The 21522-nt window shown below is 41.3% G+C and overlaps 1 protein-coding gene across 1 annotated transcript in view; it reads left to right on the top strand.

Annotated features, from left to right (window-relative positions):
• The first annotated feature begins 869 nt into the window (after nucleotides 1-869).
• Nucleotides 870-21522, top strand: part of AMPH (amphiphysin) — a 118150-nt gene continuing 97497 nt past the window's right edge. The window contains exon 1 of the mRNA XM_030963832.1: nucleotides 870-1023. Coding sequence (XP_030819692.1) covers nucleotides 955-1023 — 69 coding nt within the window. The 5' untranslated portion in view covers nucleotides 870-954. The remainder of the gene's footprint in view (nucleotides 1024-21522) is intronic.

The following is a 21522-nucleotide window of genomic DNA, read 5'->3' as shown; positions in this document are numbered from 1 at the left end:
ATCAAGGAACTCCACACTGGGGTAAACAACAGAAATAAATGCCAGGAGTGAATTTGAGGCTTGGTATCTAGGAAGGATGACTTTGCCAACCCTGAGTGACTGGTGCTACATGATCCCTAGAAGATTCTGGGGTGCTTGAGTGTCAGGGGAGGACAGAGATTTTTTTTATGACTGCCTGTCGTGGTTTCAGTTTTGACTTGAAGTTGTAATTTCAGAAATAAGATCAAAACCACAAAACCAGTCTGGAACCAGGTTACTGCTGTTAGTTGCTACACTGAGAAATGAGTGAGGAATGGATGGGAGGAGGATGTTAAGAGCAGAAGAATGGCAAGTCAAGCGTAGCACATTCAGCAGCACGGGCATGGTAACCCCAGAACAGCTAACGGCTGTGCCAGGAAGCCCAGTCCAGGCTGAGCTAGGGGGTGCATGTGCCTCAACCGTAGCGCCCATTTACTGCACGTGATGCTGCAGCCCCCAAACCAGTGAAAAGTGTTAAAAGAGCTTGGACCTGAGAGTGACTCTGACTTGGTGAAAACTTCTAGGGGAGTAAGTAGGTGCCTAAGGTTCTCCGGCTGTACAAGGAGGTTTGTGCCAGTAGTGGACGCAGCCATCAGCTGCGCTTCTAGAAATCATCATCCCCATTATCCCTCTGGATATGTTTTATCTAGACGAATTGCCTCATCTCCAGAACACAACGCTACCCGCCCTGCGGGATCCCGACGGCCGCCTCCCCGGGGGCCGAGGACGGACGAAGGCGGGGGACCCGTGCCTCACCTGAGGCGGCGGCGGTGGCCACGCCTCTCCCTGCTGTGTCTCTAAAGCCCTCCTCCTTCTCTTCCTCCTCCTCCTCCTCCTCTCCATCCCTCCATTCCTGCCTCGCCGCTGCCGCTCGTAGCTGCCGGGCTCTGCCTCGCCCGCCTTCTCTCCCCACCCTCCTAATCCCCACCACCAGCCATGGCCGACATGAAGACAGGCATCTTCGCCAAAAACGTCCAGAAACGCCTCAACCGCGCTCAGGAGAAGGTGCGCTCCGGGGCGGGGGAACTGCTGGGAAGGGGCGGAGGGGGATGAAGAGCGCGGCGGCGGTGCCCGGGGTCCGCGAGAGAATGCGGCTCCGCTCGCCCCTAGCGTCCGCCGCTGCAGCTTCCCCTGTCCGTGCCCGCGGGGCGCCGGGTGGGGGCCGGGGCCGCCGGCCTGATTACGTAACTGACCCATTTCACCCCAGCGCTGCCCCGGCCCCCGCCGGCCGCTGCTCCCCGAGCGCGGGGCTGCGGCGCTACGGGCGCTGCCGGCAGCACCTGCCGCAGGCCCCAGGCGGCCGCTGCTCCCTCGCCCTTGAGGCGGCGCGGGGCTGCCCACGGGGGAGGCACCGCTCTGCGCCCGGCGTGGCCGCTATGCTGCCCCGGCCCGCGCGGGGAACGCGGGTTCGGTTCGCCTCGCCTCGCCTCACCGCCCGCCGCCAGCCCTCCTAAGAGGATTGCCTTTCCTTTAATATCCGCGCCGACTCATCCCCGGCTGCGGCGATCCGCCTTGCTGCAGCCGCGGCGTGACATACACCGCTGCGTGTGATGACAGGAGCCCGCGGGGGCCGGGGTGCTGGCGCAGCCCGCGCTTTCTTCAGCGGCTGCTGCGGTTTTGGGGAGCTTCTCGGGATGTCATGAGGCTGGTCGAAAGGTTCTGCAGCTGACAGCTTGTGCTGCTTAGGAAAGTCGGTACCGATTCTAGCGCTATTGTAGCCTGGAAGTGACCAACGGGCGAAGTCAGGGAGAATTTGCAGGAGTTCCTGACCAAAGACGAGGGCCTTACGGGCCGCTTTTCGTTTGTTTGTCTTCATTAATGAAAGCTGATAGGTATAAATGTTCCGCACAAATAGCTCCTGTGTAGCTGTTGGGTGTCTCAAAACATAATCATAGATACAGATATTAGGCCCAATAGAAAAGCATTTTTGTATGACTGTGTAGCAGCTGTGTCTGCTGTTAGTACAGTTTGAATAAAGCTATTGCCAGCATGAATTTTGCAGACATAGTTGTCAGTACGTGTTGCCAGTCATCTCTTTTGAGGGTTAATAAAACCTTTATACCCCTCTATCATATATCCTGTATTGTTATGCAGCTTAGGGAGTAGGGCTCTTGTGAATTATACTTCACTGCCCATAAATCCGCACTTTCTTTTTGGCCACACATTGAATTCTGTCGAGCTCCAGCGGCAGAGAAACCGCAACAATTAATATGTCTTATTCATAATTGTGTTATTATTTAAGAATCTAATAGTTGAGGCTGTCATAGACTAGTGATTAATTTTCCTGTTCAAATACTCCTGTCTAGCTCACCAGGTTATAAAGCACTAGACTTTTCAACACCAAAGTCATGATGCGTTTCCATTCTTGCAGGTTTGGACTGTAACTGTTTTCAGGTAAAACACGTAAATCCTCTGTAATAGTTCAAAGAGATCTGATGACTTTATGGTGTGAGTTGAATTGACTTGAGTTCATAGTTGGAGTCAAGGCCTAAAAATACTGTTTGTTTCCTTGTGTCGTTGTCAGTATGGTTATGATTAACCATCTGGAAAAGCACTGGTGCAAGTTGTAATCACATGTACTGCTTCAAGCTGTGTCTGTTCCAATGTGGGGAGTCCTGCTTACAGAAATGTGTGGGCATATTAGAGATAACATCTTCATGTGAATATCTGAGATACCCCGTACTTCTCAAAGATTGTTCGTGCACCAGCCCCAGGACAGGTGCCTTGAGTCTGATGGGTGCCTTGGGTGCAAATCAGAGATGCTGCTGGGCTCTGCCAGATGGTCTGCTCCACCTCCACTTTGGTGATCAGTCATGCTAACAAGGGGGAAATTTGTCTGGTTTGATTTTCATGTATCAGTCAGGCATCTGGCAATTTTGGCTTCCTTATAGTATCTGTGGTGGTAATTTCTTATGTCAGTGGTCTACAAGTTGCTTATTTACTGGGTTATTTAGAAGATATTAGTGGCCTTACACAGTCATAGTACCAGTGGTCTGACACAGAGTAAGTCATGGTACCATGTAGCTCTGTATACTTGCCTCCTTCTTGGCCCATGTGTTGTTATTGCATGAGCTGTGCATGTATACTCTTTCATGTCTATGTTTCTGGTTAGCTTTGAGTTCATGTATGTCTATACAACATAAAATCCTTCATTATTTTTGCTGAAACTTTACCCCAAAAAAAAAAACAGGCACGAAATGGGAATGATTGAGTTCTGTTTATTTGTTTTGGGTACTTGAAGACAACAAGTAAATTTTGTCTAGGAGTTGAAAATGTATGATTTGACTCATTCTTGATGGTGTGAATAGGATGGCATTGTGACAGGTGTGTAATATCACACTGGCTTAAAGAGATTTTAAATACATTGAGTTGTTTTTATCTTGATACTTATATTGGATTTGTGCACCTTCAGTTTACTGAATGTATTCTTATATATCAATGCTTTTATAAAGCATTTTTGCATTGCTTTCTATTATTTATTGATGCAACAGATGTATTAAAAATATGGAGTGTCTCTTAAACATAGACCTTCATTTTGGATTTCAGTAAAGCTTTTGATCCTGTCTCTCACAGGATCCTGCTGGATAAAATGCCCAGCCCACAGCTGGATAAACACATTGTACAGTGAGTAAGCAACTGTCCCACAGGTTGCTGTCAAAGGGTTACAGTCAGTGGGGTGACAGACTGGTGAGCTATCACTAGTGGGGTTCCTCATGGTTTCATCCTCAGCCTGGTGCTCTTCAACATCTTCACAAATTACTTGGATGTAGAACTATAAGGGATTCTAAGTAAGTTTGCAGATGCTAGAAAACTGGGAGGAGCTGTTGACTCCCGTGAACGCAGAGAGACCCTGAAGAGAGAATTTGACAAATGAGAAGGCTGGGCAATCACCAACCATGTGAATTTCAGAAGTTCAGAAAGTGCCAGATTCTGCACCTGGGATAGGACAACCCCGGATGTATGTACCGACTGGGGAACAAGAAGCTGGAAAGCAGCCCAGAAGAAAGGGACCTGGGAGTCATGGTTAACGGGAAGTTGAATGTGAGTCAGCAGTGCCCTGGCAGCCAGGAGGGCCAAGCGTGTCCTGGGTACATCAGGCACAGCATCACCAGCTGGGGCAAGGGAGGGGATTGTCCCCTTTGCTCTGCACTGCTGCAGCCTCACTTTGAGTCCTGTAGGCAGTTTTGGGTGCCAACAATATAAGAAAGATATTAAGCTATTAGAGAACACCCTAAAGGAGACTTAACAAAGGTCATGAAGGGCCTTGAGGGGAAGCTTCAAGTATGAGGACTGGATGAGGTCACTTGGTCTCTTCAGCCTGGAGAAGAGGAGACTGAGGGGAGATCTTATAGTAGTCTACAACTTATTCCTGAAGGGGAGAAGGGCAGACACTGATCTTTTCTCTTGTGGTGACCAGAATGGCCTGAGGTTGCGTCAGGGGAGGTATAGGTTGGATATTCCCCAGAGGGTGGTGGTTGGGCATTGGAGAAGGCTCCCCAGGGAAATAGTCACGGCACCAAGCCTAAAAGAGTTCAGGAAGTGTTTGGACAATGCTCTTGGGCACATGGTATGACTCTTGGGCATGGTCCTGTGCAGACTTGTGAGTTGGACTCAATCCTTGTGGATCTCTTTGAATTCAGTTTATTCTGCAATCTCTGATTCATTTATGTAAACTACTTTTCTAATAATGCCACCATTATCTTCAGTTTCTTGCTGTCTAGGAGAAATTTTAGTTGTATGCAGGTAGTGTGTGTGTCTAGTCACTATTTATATGACAAAAGCTAAATAACTGCAAAATCTCATATTGGGCAGATCTTGGTCTTGCATTAGAAGTGTTAATCTAAGAGTTATTTGGAAATAATAATTGGCCACTCTATTTTTCACATCATCCAGGTGATGGTACTTTTTGTGGTAGCATATGTGCCCTGGCACCCTGATTTTGAATCAATGAGTGTGCCATCCATTAAAATCCTCTGGTCCACATTTGTTCAATTACTTTTGCCTCAAAATGCAGGAAGTGTGGACATGCTGAGCTTTCAGCATCTGTTAATATCTGCCAAAAGTCAGCTGAACAAACTGGATTAAAGTTTTAAAAGGACCAGATTGATTTAGGAGACTGCATCCCAGCCATAAAAATTAATGAAATGCCAATGTGTTTAAAATGAAACCAGAATAGATGTTTTCGTAACCAAGGTTGACTGAGTCAATTCTAAGGAGAAGGTTACTTGAATGAAAAAGCTGAATTTGCATCCCCAGGTTTCTCTGGAAAATTCCATTTAAGCTGATAACCCAGTGTATAACACTAGTTATCTCCTTGTCCTGTCTTCTATAACCCTGTGCTGGTTTGAAAGCAAACCAGCAGGGGATCCCAAGTCAGAACTACAATTTAATAGGAAAATTAAAAGAAAATGCAGTAGTACAAAAACAATAATAGAGTCGTATACAACCTGACTGGGTTGGTCACCGTGTTGGTAGCAGTCCAGTTAAATGGTGGCTACAGTCCTCCTGGAGTGACAAATGTGGTTCTGTTGAAGCAGTGATCCTATCGAAGGGTGTAGTTTTCCTCTGAAGGTCCAGGGTGGTGTAGATGGATCTGGTCTTCCTCTGGGAATCCAGTGGGAGAAGGCAGACTGTGGTGTTCCAAATCTCAGATTTTATCTAGATGCTCCTGGGTGGAGCATCTTGCAATGGGATGATGTAATTTTACCAGTCCTGAAGTGAGATACGATGGCCCATTAAGAGAAGATATCCCCCTGGAGGGAGGATGGGTCATGGAAGAGTTAAAAGAACTCTGCCCCACTTGCTTTTAACAGATGGTAGTAGAATACATACTTTTGGTTACATCTTGCATTGCAACCTAAGACAAGCCCAGCCACTCTAATTGAATAGCATAGAACAGTTGGAAGAGACTTAGAGTGACCATCTAGTCCCAGTGCCTGACCATTTCAGGGCTGACTAAAATTAAAGCATGGCTTTAAGGGTACTGTCCAAATGCTTCTTCAACAGTGACAGGCATCGCTGGGGAGACATCAGCTACCTCTCTAGGAAGCCTACTCCGTGTTTTGGGCACACTCAGAGGCATGAAATATTTCCTCATGTCAAGTCTGAACATCCCCCAATGGGCACAACTTGGAGCCATTCCCCATGTGTCCTGGCACTGGGAGAGAGAGAAGAGCTCAGCACCTCCCATTCCACTACCCTCCTCAGGAAGCTGTAGGGAGCAGTGAGGTCACCCCTCAGCCTCCTCCTCTCCAAACCAGACAGGCCCAGTGCCCTCAGTGCTCTCCAGAGCACATTCCTCTCAGCCCCTTCCCCTGCTTTGGTGCCCTTCTCAGGACATGCTCAAGGACCTTCACATCCTTTTTAAATAGTGGGGCCCAGCACTGCACACAGTACTCAAGGCTGCACCAGTGCTGAATTCAGTGGGATAATCACCTCTCTTGGCTGGCTGGTGATGCTGTGTTTGATGCACCCCAGGATGAGGTTTGCCCCCTTGGCTGCCAGGGCACACACACTGCTGATCCCAATGATCTTCCTGCCAACCAGCACCCCCAAACTCCCTTCTGCAGGGCTGCTCTCCAGCTATTCCTCTCCCACTTCAGACTTGTGTCTGGAATTACCCCATCCAGGTGCAGAATCCAGCATTTGGTTGGTCTTGCTCAGCTTCATATCACTGGTGACTGCTCAATACTCCAATCAATCCAGATCCCTCTGCAAGGCAAAGCCTCTTATCCCATGAGAGAGTCAGTAGCACTTCCCAGTTTGGTATCATCACCTAACTATCTGCACATTCAACTGCAGCCTCCAGATCACTGCTGAAGAGACTGAACAGAGCTGTCTCTAGACCTGAGCCCCGAGGAGCACCACTGGTAATGGGTCACCAGCCAGATGTCCTGTTTGCTGCAATAATTTGAGTCCTGCTCTTCAACCAATTCTTCACCCAGTGCACTGCATACCTGCTCATCTCACTGTTGGAAAACTTGTCTGGAAGGAGGCTTTGAGGGACAGTATCAAAAGCCTTTCTAAACCCCATTAAAATTGGGAGTTTAAATCCCATGTCTTCACTTCATCCAGGCAAATGTGAAAAACGCCAATCACTTGTTTTTAAAATTTTAAAAGTTTAATAGTAATAAAATGGTTATAAAAATAGTAATACAATTAGAGTAATAATAAGTTGGACAATTTGAATTAGGACAATATGAGACAATAGAGACAAAGAGTTACAGACATCCGGGTACCTTTTTCTGGGCAGCACGTGCCCGAAAAAGGACACCCATTAGCAAAGGATTAACTCTTAAAAGCAATGGCCTGTTGCATATTCATACACTTCATACATGATGCATAAATTCCATTCAAATACAGGATTCTGTCTGGTCATTGTCAACTTCTTCCTCTGAATCCTAACAGCACCTTCGAGGTGGGAAGAAGTTAGTTTCTTCTGATAAGAGGGCAATAAATTCTTTTTCTCTGAAAGATTTAGGTGTCCTGTGGCTGCTATCTCACTGCGAGTCCTTTCTTTAAAAAAAGTATCCTACATAGCATAGTTTCTATTTTAACATTTTTTATAACCTAAAACTATATTTAACACACTACTTAAGAGAATTAATACAGCACTACTTTCTAACACAACACATATAATATTCACTTTAATATTTGCGAAAAGCCAATCATAAAATACATGCATTTTTCACAGTAACCTAAATCCTTGTTAGTTTTTGTGGGTGTTATCTTTTCACACTGATAAAACTACCCTCTGCAGTTTGAATGAACTTTTTAAGTACAGAAAAGAAACTGCTGAAATGGATCTGGAGAGTATGAAATATTTTTTTTCAAAATAATGATGCCAGTAATTTTAACTATAGAACAAATTTTAGTCCTGTAAAAATCATAAGGAGTGGTTAATGAGGGTCATCAGAACGGAAATAATTTAATTGATTGCCTCATATTTTTCAAATCTGTACTAACAAAATTCTTATCACAGGGGAGACAGAGGCTGTGGATGAAAGGCAGAACACAGAGGAAACAGAAGCCAAAGTTCATAGGTATACTGAGGCCTGAAGACAGGCACAAGAGCATGGCTCAGTCTAGAGGCAGATTGGTCTGGGGCAGGCTTAGGGCAGCCATTCCCATGGTTTATCTTGCTCAGGAGAGAAACTCATTGGGAGAAAAGTGCACAGTAGTAAGGGAAGACAGGCAAAGGATGGTTGGCTGCTTCTATCACAGCATGATCACTGCAGAACACATTCAGGAAATGGTAAAGGAGTGGATTCATAGTATGTGAAGCAGTGAGTGGAAAACAAGCACAACAGAATAAGGTTAATGTCCATGGTTAGCTGAAGGCCAAAAACAAGCAGTGCTTTTGGAGACGCGATATGAATTGAAAATACGGAATTTGGATTTAAAGAATTGTGGAAATCTTAACAGGGCAAGGAAATTTCTTTGATTTTAAAAAATAGCACAGACCTCCTTCTCTATTCTCCAATGGCTTCTGGATTAATTAGTAAAGAAATGAATATACTCCTTATGATGTGACAGTCTTGCAGACTGCCAAAATGTGATTTTATTGATAGTACATCTCTAAACATTGTTCTGTTTAATTCTCAGCCAAAATGTGCAGGCAGAATTAATATCAGGAAAGTTGTATCTTCATGTTTGTTTAACTCCCCTTTTCCTTCCTCATCTCTCTCTCTCTCTTCTTCTGTCATCCTTTCCTTACTGCCTGCTCTTTCCCTTTCTCTTGTATATCTCACCAAACAAGTTGTTGCAGACATAACCACCAAAGCCATTTAAAAAATGATTTGACTTCTGTTACTTGATAGGTCAGCCCAGTTGCACGCTTAAGAGTGTTTAAAAATCAGTACTGAGCCTCCAAACGTTGTAGGCTATGAAAGAATACTGAATGTTCATTTTGTTTTATTTGTCTCCTGTTGTGCATGAGAGGAGGGACAGATGGTGCTGCTGGAACAGGGCTTTATTCCCTCAGGGTCTGCAGGGCTGACCAAGGTCCTGTGTGGGGGGAAAGCTGGGAATATAGTGACAGCACCTCACACAGGTAGTGCTGGGTATCTGGAGAAAAACTAAAAGACAGGGAAGGTGAAATGGAGAGCTAAGTTGCCAAATAATTAAGACAGTAATTAGGCACTCTGAGAACTGCAAATGTGCATGCTGGAGGAGCCTGCAATGGGCTACATTCATAAGCTTTGTTTTTATCAGGACCTCCAACTAAGTTCACAGGAACTTCACCCAACTTGTAGCCTTAGGGTTAAGCCCAGCAGTGCTGTCACTCCAGATTCAGTGAAGTCAAGGTGCTGTTAGTATCCCAGGGCTTTTCAACTTACTCCTGCTCCTTATTCTTGTACTAAAAAAAAATTCCCTCATATGAGATTTGTGCTTCTAGAGTCTGAAAAGCCTGTTTCAGAGAAGACCAACTTCACTCATATTTTGCAGAGCTGAGCAGGGTTTTATTCTTAACACCACCCTGGCATTATGTTTTCCTGTACTATCAATTCAAGAACATAGCTGTTGTAAACATAGTGCCACCATCGCTTATGCAAAGTTTCATATAAGGGTAAAAATAAACAGTAATTCAGAAGCTGGCTGAGAATCTACATTGATTTGACAGCCAAGCTGAGAAGCAAATCAGGAAGAAATTCAGGCAACCCTTAGATGGCAAACACACACATGCCATTTGAATGCATCTTAACTCCCAAACAAGTCGCTCCTCCAAAAGTCATGACTTAGCACTTTCTGAAGGAAGATGGAGAGGAACAAGTTCCATCAAATATGGTTCAAATATGGACTGAAAAATATTTTGGATCAAGAACACATGTTTACAGACTGCAGGACAAATGCAAACTTGAGTACAGTGTGTTTTTTCTCAGCATTTCAACTCGCATCATACTGATTTCTATAGTGAGGGCTTTTTTCTGTAGGCCGTGTTTATCTGGAAAAGATATAAAAAAAGTATACCCCATGAAAAATGATATTTTAAAAGAGGCACTGTGCAGTATTGAGATTGCTAAGTCACTTCTCTGAAGGCCGTGTTTTTGTGAGCAATAAATAATTTTTTCCCTCTATCCCATTTCCTGTTTGTCTCAAAGTACTTACACCAATATTGTTTTGCTAATGCCCATCAGTAGCCCATCCTACCAAAGCCTTACCATGAAGTATGTGATTAATACTGGTGTTGGATTGCTCAGTAGCATCTGTTATCAGAAGTGTTAGTGGGATTCAAAGTAGTCATATCAACCTGACTCAGACTTTTCCCTTCTCTGACTCAAAGAAGGATATTTTTTGCACTCTTTTATACGGAAAGATTCCTTACTTGCATATAAGCAGTCAAAATCAAGCAAATTTTATTACATATTAATGCATCTTAGAATCTTTTGCACATTGAATGGATCTAAAGAAGAAGGCAGTGTGAAGTCAGTCTCAAATGCCAAGCACTTGCTATTCCTCCTCTCTCACTCTGAAGCACAGGGTATTTTCAGTTCTTTAGAGGGGTTGTTATCATTACACGTTGAACAAAAAAAAATCAAGATCACATCTGATGGATTGTGATGGATCTCTGTCTTTTTTTGTTAAGTCTTGTGAAAAAAAGTGAAAATAGCAAAGGGTTGTAGAAAGGCTTTCTGAAAGTGTCACAAACCCATTTCCACCCTAAGATATGTATACCATCACATACCAACAGGTTATGTCTACATCTAAGCCAGCTTTAGCTATACCAGTAGTGAACAGGATGTTTCCAATCACACTTTTACTTGCTGTACTAATAGAAGTGTTAAAAATACAGTAAGTTTCGTCCAAGGTTTTTAGCTCTAGGACTTTCAACAGAGCTCAGTTCTCACTGCCTTTCTCATTTAATTTCAAGTTATTGGTAAGAACGTGCCTTTCTATGCTGCTAGCACCTATTCAATTGTGATTTGCAGAGTTTCCACATTATACCCTTCACTTATCTAGAAATCACAACTCTGGGAAAACACAAAGAGTACAGGTTTAGGTTCCTCAGGGAAAGCGTGCTCTGTTGTCTGCATCTTATCTCCATCCAGTGTCTCCCCTAGTGAAACGAGTTCTCCAAGCCTTCATTTGGTGGAAGGTCCCATGAAGGATGGAAAGTGCCATGCCTGAGCAGGTATATATCTCTGTGCACTGCAGGAGAGTGAGTTAACACTTGTGTTCACCCAGATCTGCGCCCTGAACATAGTTTGTCTGGTCCTTTTGGTATTAGCAGAGTAAGTTGTTGAGAGCACATAATTTTCCTATCCCTAACCTAATGCTTTTGTGCTCAAAGACTTTAGGGCCAGTCTAGTTTGATGCACAACAATAACATTGTTAACAGTTACAAATCAGGGACACGTAAAAGTCAAACACTTGATACTGACACATGGTCAGACTGTGCATCCATTGAAGTGAAAGAGAGTAGTCACTGGAATCATTGGGAAACTAACTGGACACTGCTCTGCCAAGGGATGTTGGTTGCAATGGGAAGCTGTTAGAGAAGAAATATATGGTTAAGATAAAAAACCATTAGGTAAGTTCCCTGCTTTCACCACATTTTCTTGAGGTTCCTTCTGTCCTGGATGGTACACACATAAACTTTTCTTTGTAGGTCATCCCACAACAAAATACAACTCCTATCTAAAGTTTTAGTAAAACATTTCACATCCTCTACAATGACCTTTTCCATATTATTTAGATACTATGATTTAAAAAAAAGTCTTTCACATAATTTTATGCCAATATGGAGAGTAAGCACACTCATATTTAATATAAATTGAACCCAAACAGATGGCTGGATAGCTGTTTGATGCTATGAGAATTAAAGAACTCAGCCTTAAAGCACTTATAATTTATTATACAGTTAAGAACCTGTGTATGATACCCAGAAGATACTACTGATACAGGACTAAAGTGACAGAATGATTAACAGGGGCCAGTGCCTCCACATGAGAATTTTATCTTTAGTGGGGCTACGTGTTTAAAATTAAAGGGAAAGTGTCTTAGTGTCTTTCCACAATCTAAAAAATAAGGAAGAGAGGACTGGTGGTTCAAATATGTATAAAAATCAAAACTGATGTGTTTGACATAAATTTATAGCTGTATTAGAAAAAAAGACAAAATTGTTAAGATTTACAATTAGTGTGTCACATTTTTCAGAAGAGTAGGTCTATTGTAGAATATCAAACCCAGTTACTCTTTATGTTACGTAAACCTGAGTGATACTAAAGAACCTAATAATTTCAAAACCCTTTTTTTCTCTAAACCTAGATATGTAAGTGTGTATTGTTGCTTGGTCCATAATATCTGCAGTAGCTAACTTTACCAGAGACATGAGAAAATGACTGTACTCTCATCTGGGAATCTGACTGGTCTTTTGGCCTCTGACAAACATAGAAGTGATAGAGCTCTTCTTCCTTCTTCACCCCTCAAAAGAAAAGACAGTGGTTGATTTGTATTTCATAAATCTGGGGGACAATCCTTCATTGATTTGTATGCTTGTGATTCATACTTATACTAAGAGGTATTTTACTCTATCAGTGATCTTTTGGAGATATACGGAACTATGTGGATTATTCCCATCCACATATAGCAGGAAGAAATGTGCCAAAAACAGTGTCAGCCAGCTTTCTACTAAGGCTCCATTTATTCCATTTGCCTTTTTTGGTGTTTTAAGTTGTTTCAATACAGTACCTTTTTATTTTTAAAGAATTCAGATCAGAGCCATGTATTAAGAAATGTCAGTTACATCCATCATAATATTTTAAGATTTATACCTATTGCAAATTGTGATGAACTTGATATCAAATTGCTATAGTAGTAACATAGTGCTTTTAAAGATCTGATTTTACTCATGTCAGTTTTATTTGTAGCAGGGTGAGGCTCTGCAGGTTAAATATAATCCAGTTCACTGTGCTAACACAAGATTTAATACTACATATACGCTCTGTACTGGCTCTGCATGGGCCCGGATTTAAATTGTAGCTCATTGTATAGCTTTCTGAAAATCACACTTGGGAAAATCACACTTACAGGTGTAGTAGTGTACATACATGTATTCTGAGGCAAGAGGAATTTTTACTTTGAGGATGTAAGAAGACATTGTGGCATCTGATGCAGTTATAAGCTGAGGTTTCTCATTGCTTTGAGAGAGTTTGCCTGGCTATGGCAGCAGCAAATCTATTCTGGGATTATAAATTTCTTGGTTGACCTTCTCTCTTCACCTACCTATGGCCTGCATAAATCGATACTTTCAATTTGCTGATACTTTGAATTTTGTAGCTAATTATAACTCCTTCAGCAAATTTGAATAAAGCTGCAAAACTACTGCATCCACTTGAGGGGAGATGCCTGACACTAACTTGTGCCAATGTTTTGCAGGGGTTCACTTGTTCAAGCCTTTTTTTTTGCTCCCCTTACAACAACCACCTTTGCACAAATGCAGAAGGCTTAATGGATCAGTCTGGGGCTCTCTGTCACTGGTTTTAATCTCACTAATTTTCCTTGACTGTTTGTACCATGCAGTTTGATTGCTCCCTTTCCTTCTAGCGCACATCAGCACCTTATTTTATCTGTTCGACTTCCCTTGAGTTGTGGCTGAATATGTGCAATATGAAAGCTAGACCCAAACAGTTACCAGCCTAAAAGACTGGTAAAAGTCTTTCTTCCCCTGCTTTGCTTTTTTTTCAGAATAAATGTAAACTGTTTATGTTGATTTGTTCAATTAAAAGCAATAGAAAACCCATAGAACCTCCCAGCATTGTCACAAGATTCAATAAAGGACAGTGTACCAGGCTGTTTTATTCATATTTGAGGAAAAAAAAGTAATGTTGGAATTTTTAATACTACAAAATAAAATTGCCTTACATGGGCTTTTTAAAAATGAGAGCAATTAGTTTCTTCTCCTTTCTCCTTGTTGAGCATTTCTCAGTGCATTCCTCAATCGCTGTACAGTCCCCATTCCAATTCCTGCCTCTTCCTCTTATTTTAATTAAGACAAGCAAGTGATCCTTTATTTCAAAACAGAATAGTATGTAGAATAAAGTATGTTGGATGAGATCAGTGGATGGTGACTCATCCACCTCCAGCTCAGAGCAGGGACAATCTCAAAGCTTGGGTAGGTTGCTAACAGCTGTGTCCACTTGTGTCTTCACTATCTCCAAGGTTGGAGGTTGCCCAGCCTCTCTGAGGAGTCTGTTGCAACATTTCACCATCTCATGGTGATTTGTTTTATCCCCTCATATCTGCTCAAAATGTCCTTTGTTGCACCTTATGACTGTTGCTCTATCCCCTTCTCTTGTGAGCCTCTGAGTAGGGCTTGGGTCGTTCTTTGTAATGGGTAATAGGTATCTGAAAATAGAAACCAGGTTTCCTCCCCTTATCTTTGTCTTTTCCTGGCTGAAGAAGTCCAGCTCCCTTCCCATGCCCAGTGCTCTGCTCCAGCCTACTGAGCATTTCAGTGGTCTTCTGCTGGCTTCCTTCTAGTTTTCCCATGTCTTTCTTTCACTGGGTAACCCAGAAGTGGAAGCAACAGTACTCTCAGTTCAGCTCATTAACTCCAAACAGCAAAGGGGAACTGTTGCCATTGACCCATGTCTACACTGTAGTTCTCAGTTTCATCCTTGCAAGGGGTGAAATAATTCTCAGGGCATGATCCTCAGCAGCGGAGAACAGCAGCAGTTTTCCTTGGTTAGAAGAACTTAGAGTAAGGAGATACTGAGGTACCCAGTAACCTTTTCCCTCCTCCATATTTTATGGAGGAGGGAAAAGGTTACTGGGTACCTCAGTACCTCTTTGTCATTCATTGTTTTTGGGCTGACTTACTGAGAAAGATCCCTGAAATGCCTACATGAAATCCAGGGTCTGTGCTGCCCCTTTGCCAGCTTTTGGCTCAGGTATGCCAGTTCTCTGGAATAATTTTGGGACAACAGAAATTAATTCAGCTGTCACACTTCGTGGATTTGTCTATTTTTTTGTTGTTGTTCTTTTATTTTCTGTTGGGTGTTTTGTTGGGCTGTTTGTTTGCTTGTTTCTTTAACACGTCAATTCATCTCAACAGCACCTTTTCCTTAATCAGGGGCTGAGTTGGTCCTTCTTTATTAATGGCTTTATGAACTGTTCTATTGAGAGGCAAGGCAATAGCAATGCCTCTGTGCAGAAGGTCAGGATTCAGACACAGATCCCCTTATTAGTCAGCCTGCAGGGCAAATTAGTAGAGGGACCATATGGGGTGAGTCAGTAAATACTGGGACCCCGCTTTGCACACTGACTAAGTGTCCTGGTTTAGGGCAAATTTGTGAGAAAACGGCGATACGAGCATCATAAAGTCACTCCAGGACATTAAGAAAGCTTAGGAATTACTTCAAGGTATTTGCAGCACTTATCAACTTTGCAATGTCTGTGGTCTCATAAGGTTTCTGGAGAGTCCAATAACAAGAAGTAACATCCTTGCACATATGATATACCAGGTGGAAATGTTATTGTTTCCCACAGCAGGGAGAAAAGGCTCTCCCTACATAACACTTCTTTTCCACAAAGACATACTTTATACGGAGAGCTAGAGATATTTTACATTTTATTTGAAATTTCCTGGAAGAATTTACTGTGTGGGAGTAATTTTAGGCTAGATTTTTTTTCTATGTGTACTGTACGGCTGATTGGTAAGTGTAAGCTGTATTGATGTATTCAACTCAGGAGCACATACTTTCCTTCCTGGGAACTCTGGACCCAGTAAGATTGTTTCTTTAGGTCTTGCCTTTACCTGCTGTGATGCTACATTTCTGCTATGGAAATGTTTCCTGTGTATGTTATATATCAAAATTAATAATTTGAAGGTAACATGGTGCAACCTGAAGTGGAAACAGGAATATATTCTCAGATACTGAAAGCTCATGTCAGCCTGGTGGCTTCTTTGGCTTTATGCTGGTTATCTTACACAGGTGAAAACCTGGCTGATTGCTGGTGACTTTACCTACATTAAGTGTAATGTTCTTGCTGCAGCAGCTTCTGTGCCCTGGGAGAGTCCCACAGCCATGTGGAGCCTTGTTGAAAATTTATTTAAGCATCACAGAGGTAAACACAGCATTTATCATTATACATACGACCTGCCTACCTGATTTCTAAGAATCATGCTGCCTTCAGAGATAGACTAAGATGTTCAGTTATCTGGGGCAAGCACTGTTTCTGATTCCAAAAGCATCAGGTGAAAAAAAGGGAAATGCAAAAAGTAGGCATCCAAACAAAAAAATTTAATTGTTTCAGAGTAATTCACAAAGTCAAATCTGAGTAAAGACTTTGGAAACATGTTTATCCATCTTTCATGTGTGGCTACCACTACTTGCATAATTTTCATCTTACCCATGTGGGCTCTGGGCCATCTCTTCACTGGCTTCTTTGTTGACAAGGCATTTACAATATTTAATGCAGTTGCCATGGTACTTGGTACATGACTGATTATATTTTACAATATGGCAGTGGATTGCATGTAACTTCAGCTGTCTAAGGAGGGAATGTTACTTAAAATTGTCATACAGAGGACTCTAGATGCTACTGATATACCTGTAGTCTCTTATAGAGAAGTCTTCTCTGGAAAGGGGCATTCTCAGGAAGGGCTCCAGTCCATGATCAAGGATGAATCTGAGGCAGCAAAAATTCATATTGGTCTGCTTTCTTATATGGATCCCGAGCATAGCCTTAATAAGATGTACTTTGCTTCAAATTAGAAATAATAAATCAAAATACTAAAAAAACCCATAACTATCTATGCTCACATCCAATGAATTTAAAGCTAAGTGCAAACCAAGGAGTTTGGCTGAAACAAGACTTTATGGCTCACAATACCTGTGTCTTTAAGAGGATCTTGATGCCAGAGCAAACACATGTCAAGGGCATTAGAAGGCTTGTACTTCTCCTTTCACTTTTCCCTTTTGACAGATAGTATGACTTCATGTTTAACTATTTACATGTCTATATTTTTAATATAGTCATGCTTTTGCAATGTATTTTTCTCTCAGTTCTATTTTACTTTTATTTTAGTTTGGTTTACTTTATTTTCCTGACTGAACAGATACTCTAAAGCACCTGACAGACCCCCATATGTTCTTTACCTAATATTTTTTTACTGACTTTGCAAGCAGCATGTACTTTGCAATTTCTGTTCTTTTTAGTGTTTAATATGCAGTTAGCATATTGAATGCCAAAATGGAGACCAGCTGTAAATCTACTGGTAAAGCTCTCTTCTGCTGCAGCATAGAGGTCTGGAGATCTGCATTTGAGTAGTCTGTGGCATCCTTTCGCCTTCAGGATGTTAGCAAATGAAATGGCTATATATTATCTTTGCAACGGTTTCAAAGATTTGTTAAAACTACTGGAATATTTTGAAATATTAAGAGCATGCAATATATGTTTTTGTCCCTTTGATCAAAGCATAAAAGAGTACATAGCATATAACTGGTTTTTCTTGGGCATGTCATATTTATCTTATGTTTTTTCTCCACCCTCAAAATACATGGATGGGAAAGAGTGGGCACGAGACCCTTAAGGCTAGGGCACCTCAAAAAACAATGTTTTTTATTCCTCTCTTGAGTGACACTGTCAGTCCTTTGGTGAAGTTTCATATGAAAAGCTCAGGTTGATTCCAGTGACAATCAAAAAATGCCTGTGATATTGTGTGCTTGCATGCATTTTTCATTAGGTTTCAATGTTTTTCTCTGTGGACAGAACAAAAGAGGCAACAGAAAATTGTTAACCCTACACAGCTCACACGATAAAAAGCTAGTGTCAGCAATCAGCAATTTTGAGGACATGGGCAGATATGTCAGGGCAGACATGTCAGGAAATCTTTAAATGTCACCAACTTTAAAAAGACTTCATCTTTGTTACCACTTCCCTGCCCCCCAATTCCTATTTTTCTAGCGTTCTGCAGGTCATGTTTTGAGATGTGCAAAAATTTTTTATTTTTAATTGCAATTTCAAATCACAGCACAGTGACAAAGTAAATTGAATATTCTACAAGTAGTTCTTGTGGTATATGTTGTGAGGAGTACAAAATTATTATGGGTGGTACACCTTTTCCCACTGAAACTCTTTTCTAAGTTGAGAACAATCTGTGTTTTAAACTGAAAAGGTCCCCTTGATGCATAAAGCATTGAGAATATTTTTTTCAGTTAATTTCATCCTGTCCTGAAATTATATTCATTATACTATTAATTCACAGCAAAATCAACAAACTAATTTTACTTCTCACTGTTCTCTGAGCCTGAGCCTAACCCTTATTTAAAAAGCCTGAGTCTCCAACATGAAGTTAGGTATTTAATTTTTCTAACTTTAATTAAGCATTTCTACTGGAAGTTAATCTTCCATTTGACTTCTATGCATTAAACAAAATACTTCAGCAGCATAATTTATTTAAGTCCAGAATAACATCTATTTTCAAAACTAACAAAAACATTATTTTCCCCTTTTAAGTCAGAAAGTTTCAGGTAAAAAAAAATCTCTTTTCAAGTAAGAGATACTGTTAGGTAAGCAGTTAAAGCTCAACAAAGGCCTACTTCAAAATATAGGTAGCTCTCCTTTCTTTGCTGTCTTATGTAATTTTGTGAAACAAGGTCTGCCATTCTTCCTTTAATGATTATTTGTCTTACATTAAAAAAAAAATTGCTATGTTTACTTTGCAATTTGGTTTGCTCCTTGGTCTTTACTGTTGTCTGACACTTCCAATGAAACTTCAGAGTGCTTGGCTTAGGAAAGGGTTCTGAGTAGTGTTCAGGCAGGAGGCTTGCCCATCACAGCTGCACTATAGAGGAATCCAGGTGCAACTTTGAGGGAAGTTAATAAAAAATGTAGATATGAAGAATAGGGAGTTTCAAGCAGGGAAAAAAAAAAAGATTAACCAAATGCTGAGTTGCAACATTATGAATCAAACAAAGGTTCTAATGTATGCTGGGCTGGATGGCATATAGCTTAGTTATGGTATATAGTATCTTGGGCAAATACACATGTTTCTTCTAGAGCACTTTTGGCATGAATACTCAGAAGATGACTTTAAATTGACTCAAGTTATGAGTTACAAGGGATAGGTGGGGTGGCATAGGAGAACAGAGTCTGAATATTGCTTCAGTGTCTTTGAAAACCACCTATGTATAGAAGTTACTGAACACATCTTAGAACAACTGACCAAAAATTTGTGTTTGTTGTGAATACAAAAGCTCAATGAAAGAAACAATATTTACATCCTGTACCTGTGAAATGGAGGCCTAAAAGAATGAGTGTTGGTTACTGAACTGTAAAGAAAACATCAGCTGCATTATAGGGAGGAGGGTAAACTCAGGGATATCAGAAAACCATTGTTTTAAGGAGGGGAGAGTGAGCAGAATCAAAGAGGACATCTGTGTAAAGAAGTGCTTGGTGCAAACATGCAGATAGATCTGTCGCTGGCTAACATCTGGCTGATATCTCCAACATCATGCCAGCTTGGCCCTGCAGCTATCAGTCCTTGATGGAATAAGCAATCTGTTTGACTGACTTCTCACTGCTGCAGGTTTCCCAAGGCAGAATGGAGGATGGGATGAGAATCCAAAGTAATCTTGCAAACAGAACCAACAAAGTCAAATTCAGTAAAAATGAACCAAGCCAACAACAGTACAAGGTGATGCCAAGGAAGAATTTCACTTTGTCATGTCCAAGAGCTAGTGGAGAAATGTTTGTGGAAATATAGGAGATAAATTACTCAAGCCAGAGATATTGACCTATCAGCTGTTGTCCTTTGTATAGCTTTTGGCAAGAATTCTTTGAAAATACACAGAAGACGTACACAAAAGTTCAGAGAGAAAAATGATACCTAGTAAAGGGCTGAGGATATTGAGTTGTCTTAGACCGGCAAATACCAAGTGCAGATATGGTAAGTCTCAAGTGTGAAAATCCTTGCTTTTGCTTGCTTTTACAGATGATGGTGATCAACTGTCTTCATCTGGCTGTAGGACAAGGTGTAAACAGCTTACTATGAAGAAAGATTTGGGATGCTTATTAGAAAAAAATGTTGCCTTTAATGATAACAAAGCACTGAAATGGGCTACTGAGTAATGAAATCTTTAGATTGTCTTTTATTTACTTGTGTTTTATAGAACAAGCCTGGCCAAGGTGTCAGAGTTGGTATGGATACGTGTTTCCTGTTTCAGTGCAGAAGTATGGAAAAAATTATGTGTTGAGGTCTATAATTCCATATGATTTTGAGGTACAAATTAATCTTTAACTGACGGGAAAACTCAGAGAGCAATAAGGGTAATTTAAATATAAATCTTTTCACACCTTTATACTATTTAATTTAGAAGACCAAACCTTTCTTACAGTCTGTCAGGATGGATCAAGCTCCCATATAGGAAGGTAGATCAGAACCTCTTCCAAAGTGAGCCTCTCTAAATGCTGTAAACTACTACATAATATAAAGTATAAAAAGCATATTAGCAGCAAAAATCAGATTCTTCATATTTGCCAGTGGCAAGAAAATCAGGCTAGTGGACATACATGAGGGATGGCAGATACCACTGGACTCTGCCTCAGTTCAGGACAAGATTTGGGAAGTGGGTCAAAGTCTTTGAGTTCTCTGTGATTGTATGTTTTATTTAAGAAATTTTTTTTTACTTATTTCATTACTTTTCTTGAAATATCAGTATTGTTCTCTGTTGGAAAAGGTGTTGTGAAGCAAAGTCGTAGGTAAGATAAATGTGCTCTGGCAGCCTGCTATTTTATTTTCTTCAAAGCAACATACGGGCAAACTCTAAGCCACCTAGATGACATGAAATAAAAGTGAGCTATGCACTACCGGATACAATGTCTGAAAGTTTCATTAAAATATAAGTAGTTTTCCCTGGGAAGGGAAAATTGCCTGAAAATACAGCTTTTGACCAAGCAGGTAAAAAGCAAAATGGTATCAGTAGGACAAAACAAACCATTTAGTTCAGGAACAGAAGTGTGTTCTGTCATAATGCCACAGATGGTAGCCTTGCACCAGTGGCTCCCTAGTTCTACATGTACCTCAGATGTTTATATACACATAAACATAAACACACACACACACATATATATATACATATGTATATTTATACTTGCATATAGCCAAAGGAGAAAAATCAAATTTTGTATTAATTATTGCTTAGTAGTGTGTGATGTGGTAATAGCAAAGCCTGAAGAAATGCATCCTCATGTAGTTAGGATCAAAGCTGCATCGTAGCTTTTAATGCATGTGAAAATATTTTCTTGGTGAAGTTATTGGACCTCTGGGGTCTCACAGTCACCAGAAATACTGAAGCTTCCTTCCCGGTGGGCTTGTGTCTCTTGTTCCAGTTCATTGGTCTGTGTTGTGATGGATTATGCCAAAGTTCAGCCTGCAAGAAAACCTTCATTTGCACCACACAGGAGTCCAGTGAGTCCACTTGAACAAAAGACCTTGACTGAAAAAGGAATTGCTCTGTATGTCATAACACAGCTGGCTTATAAATAGATAAATCTGAC

Source organism: Camarhynchus parvulus, chromosome 2 (genome assembly GCF_901933205.1).
Source record: "Camarhynchus parvulus chromosome 2, STF_HiC, whole genome shotgun sequence".
Taxonomy (NCBI): domain Eukaryota; kingdom Metazoa; phylum Chordata; class Aves; order Passeriformes; family Thraupidae; genus Camarhynchus; species Camarhynchus parvulus.
Note: the sequence above shows the minus strand (reverse complement) of the source record. Positions and strands in the feature narration are given on the sequence as shown.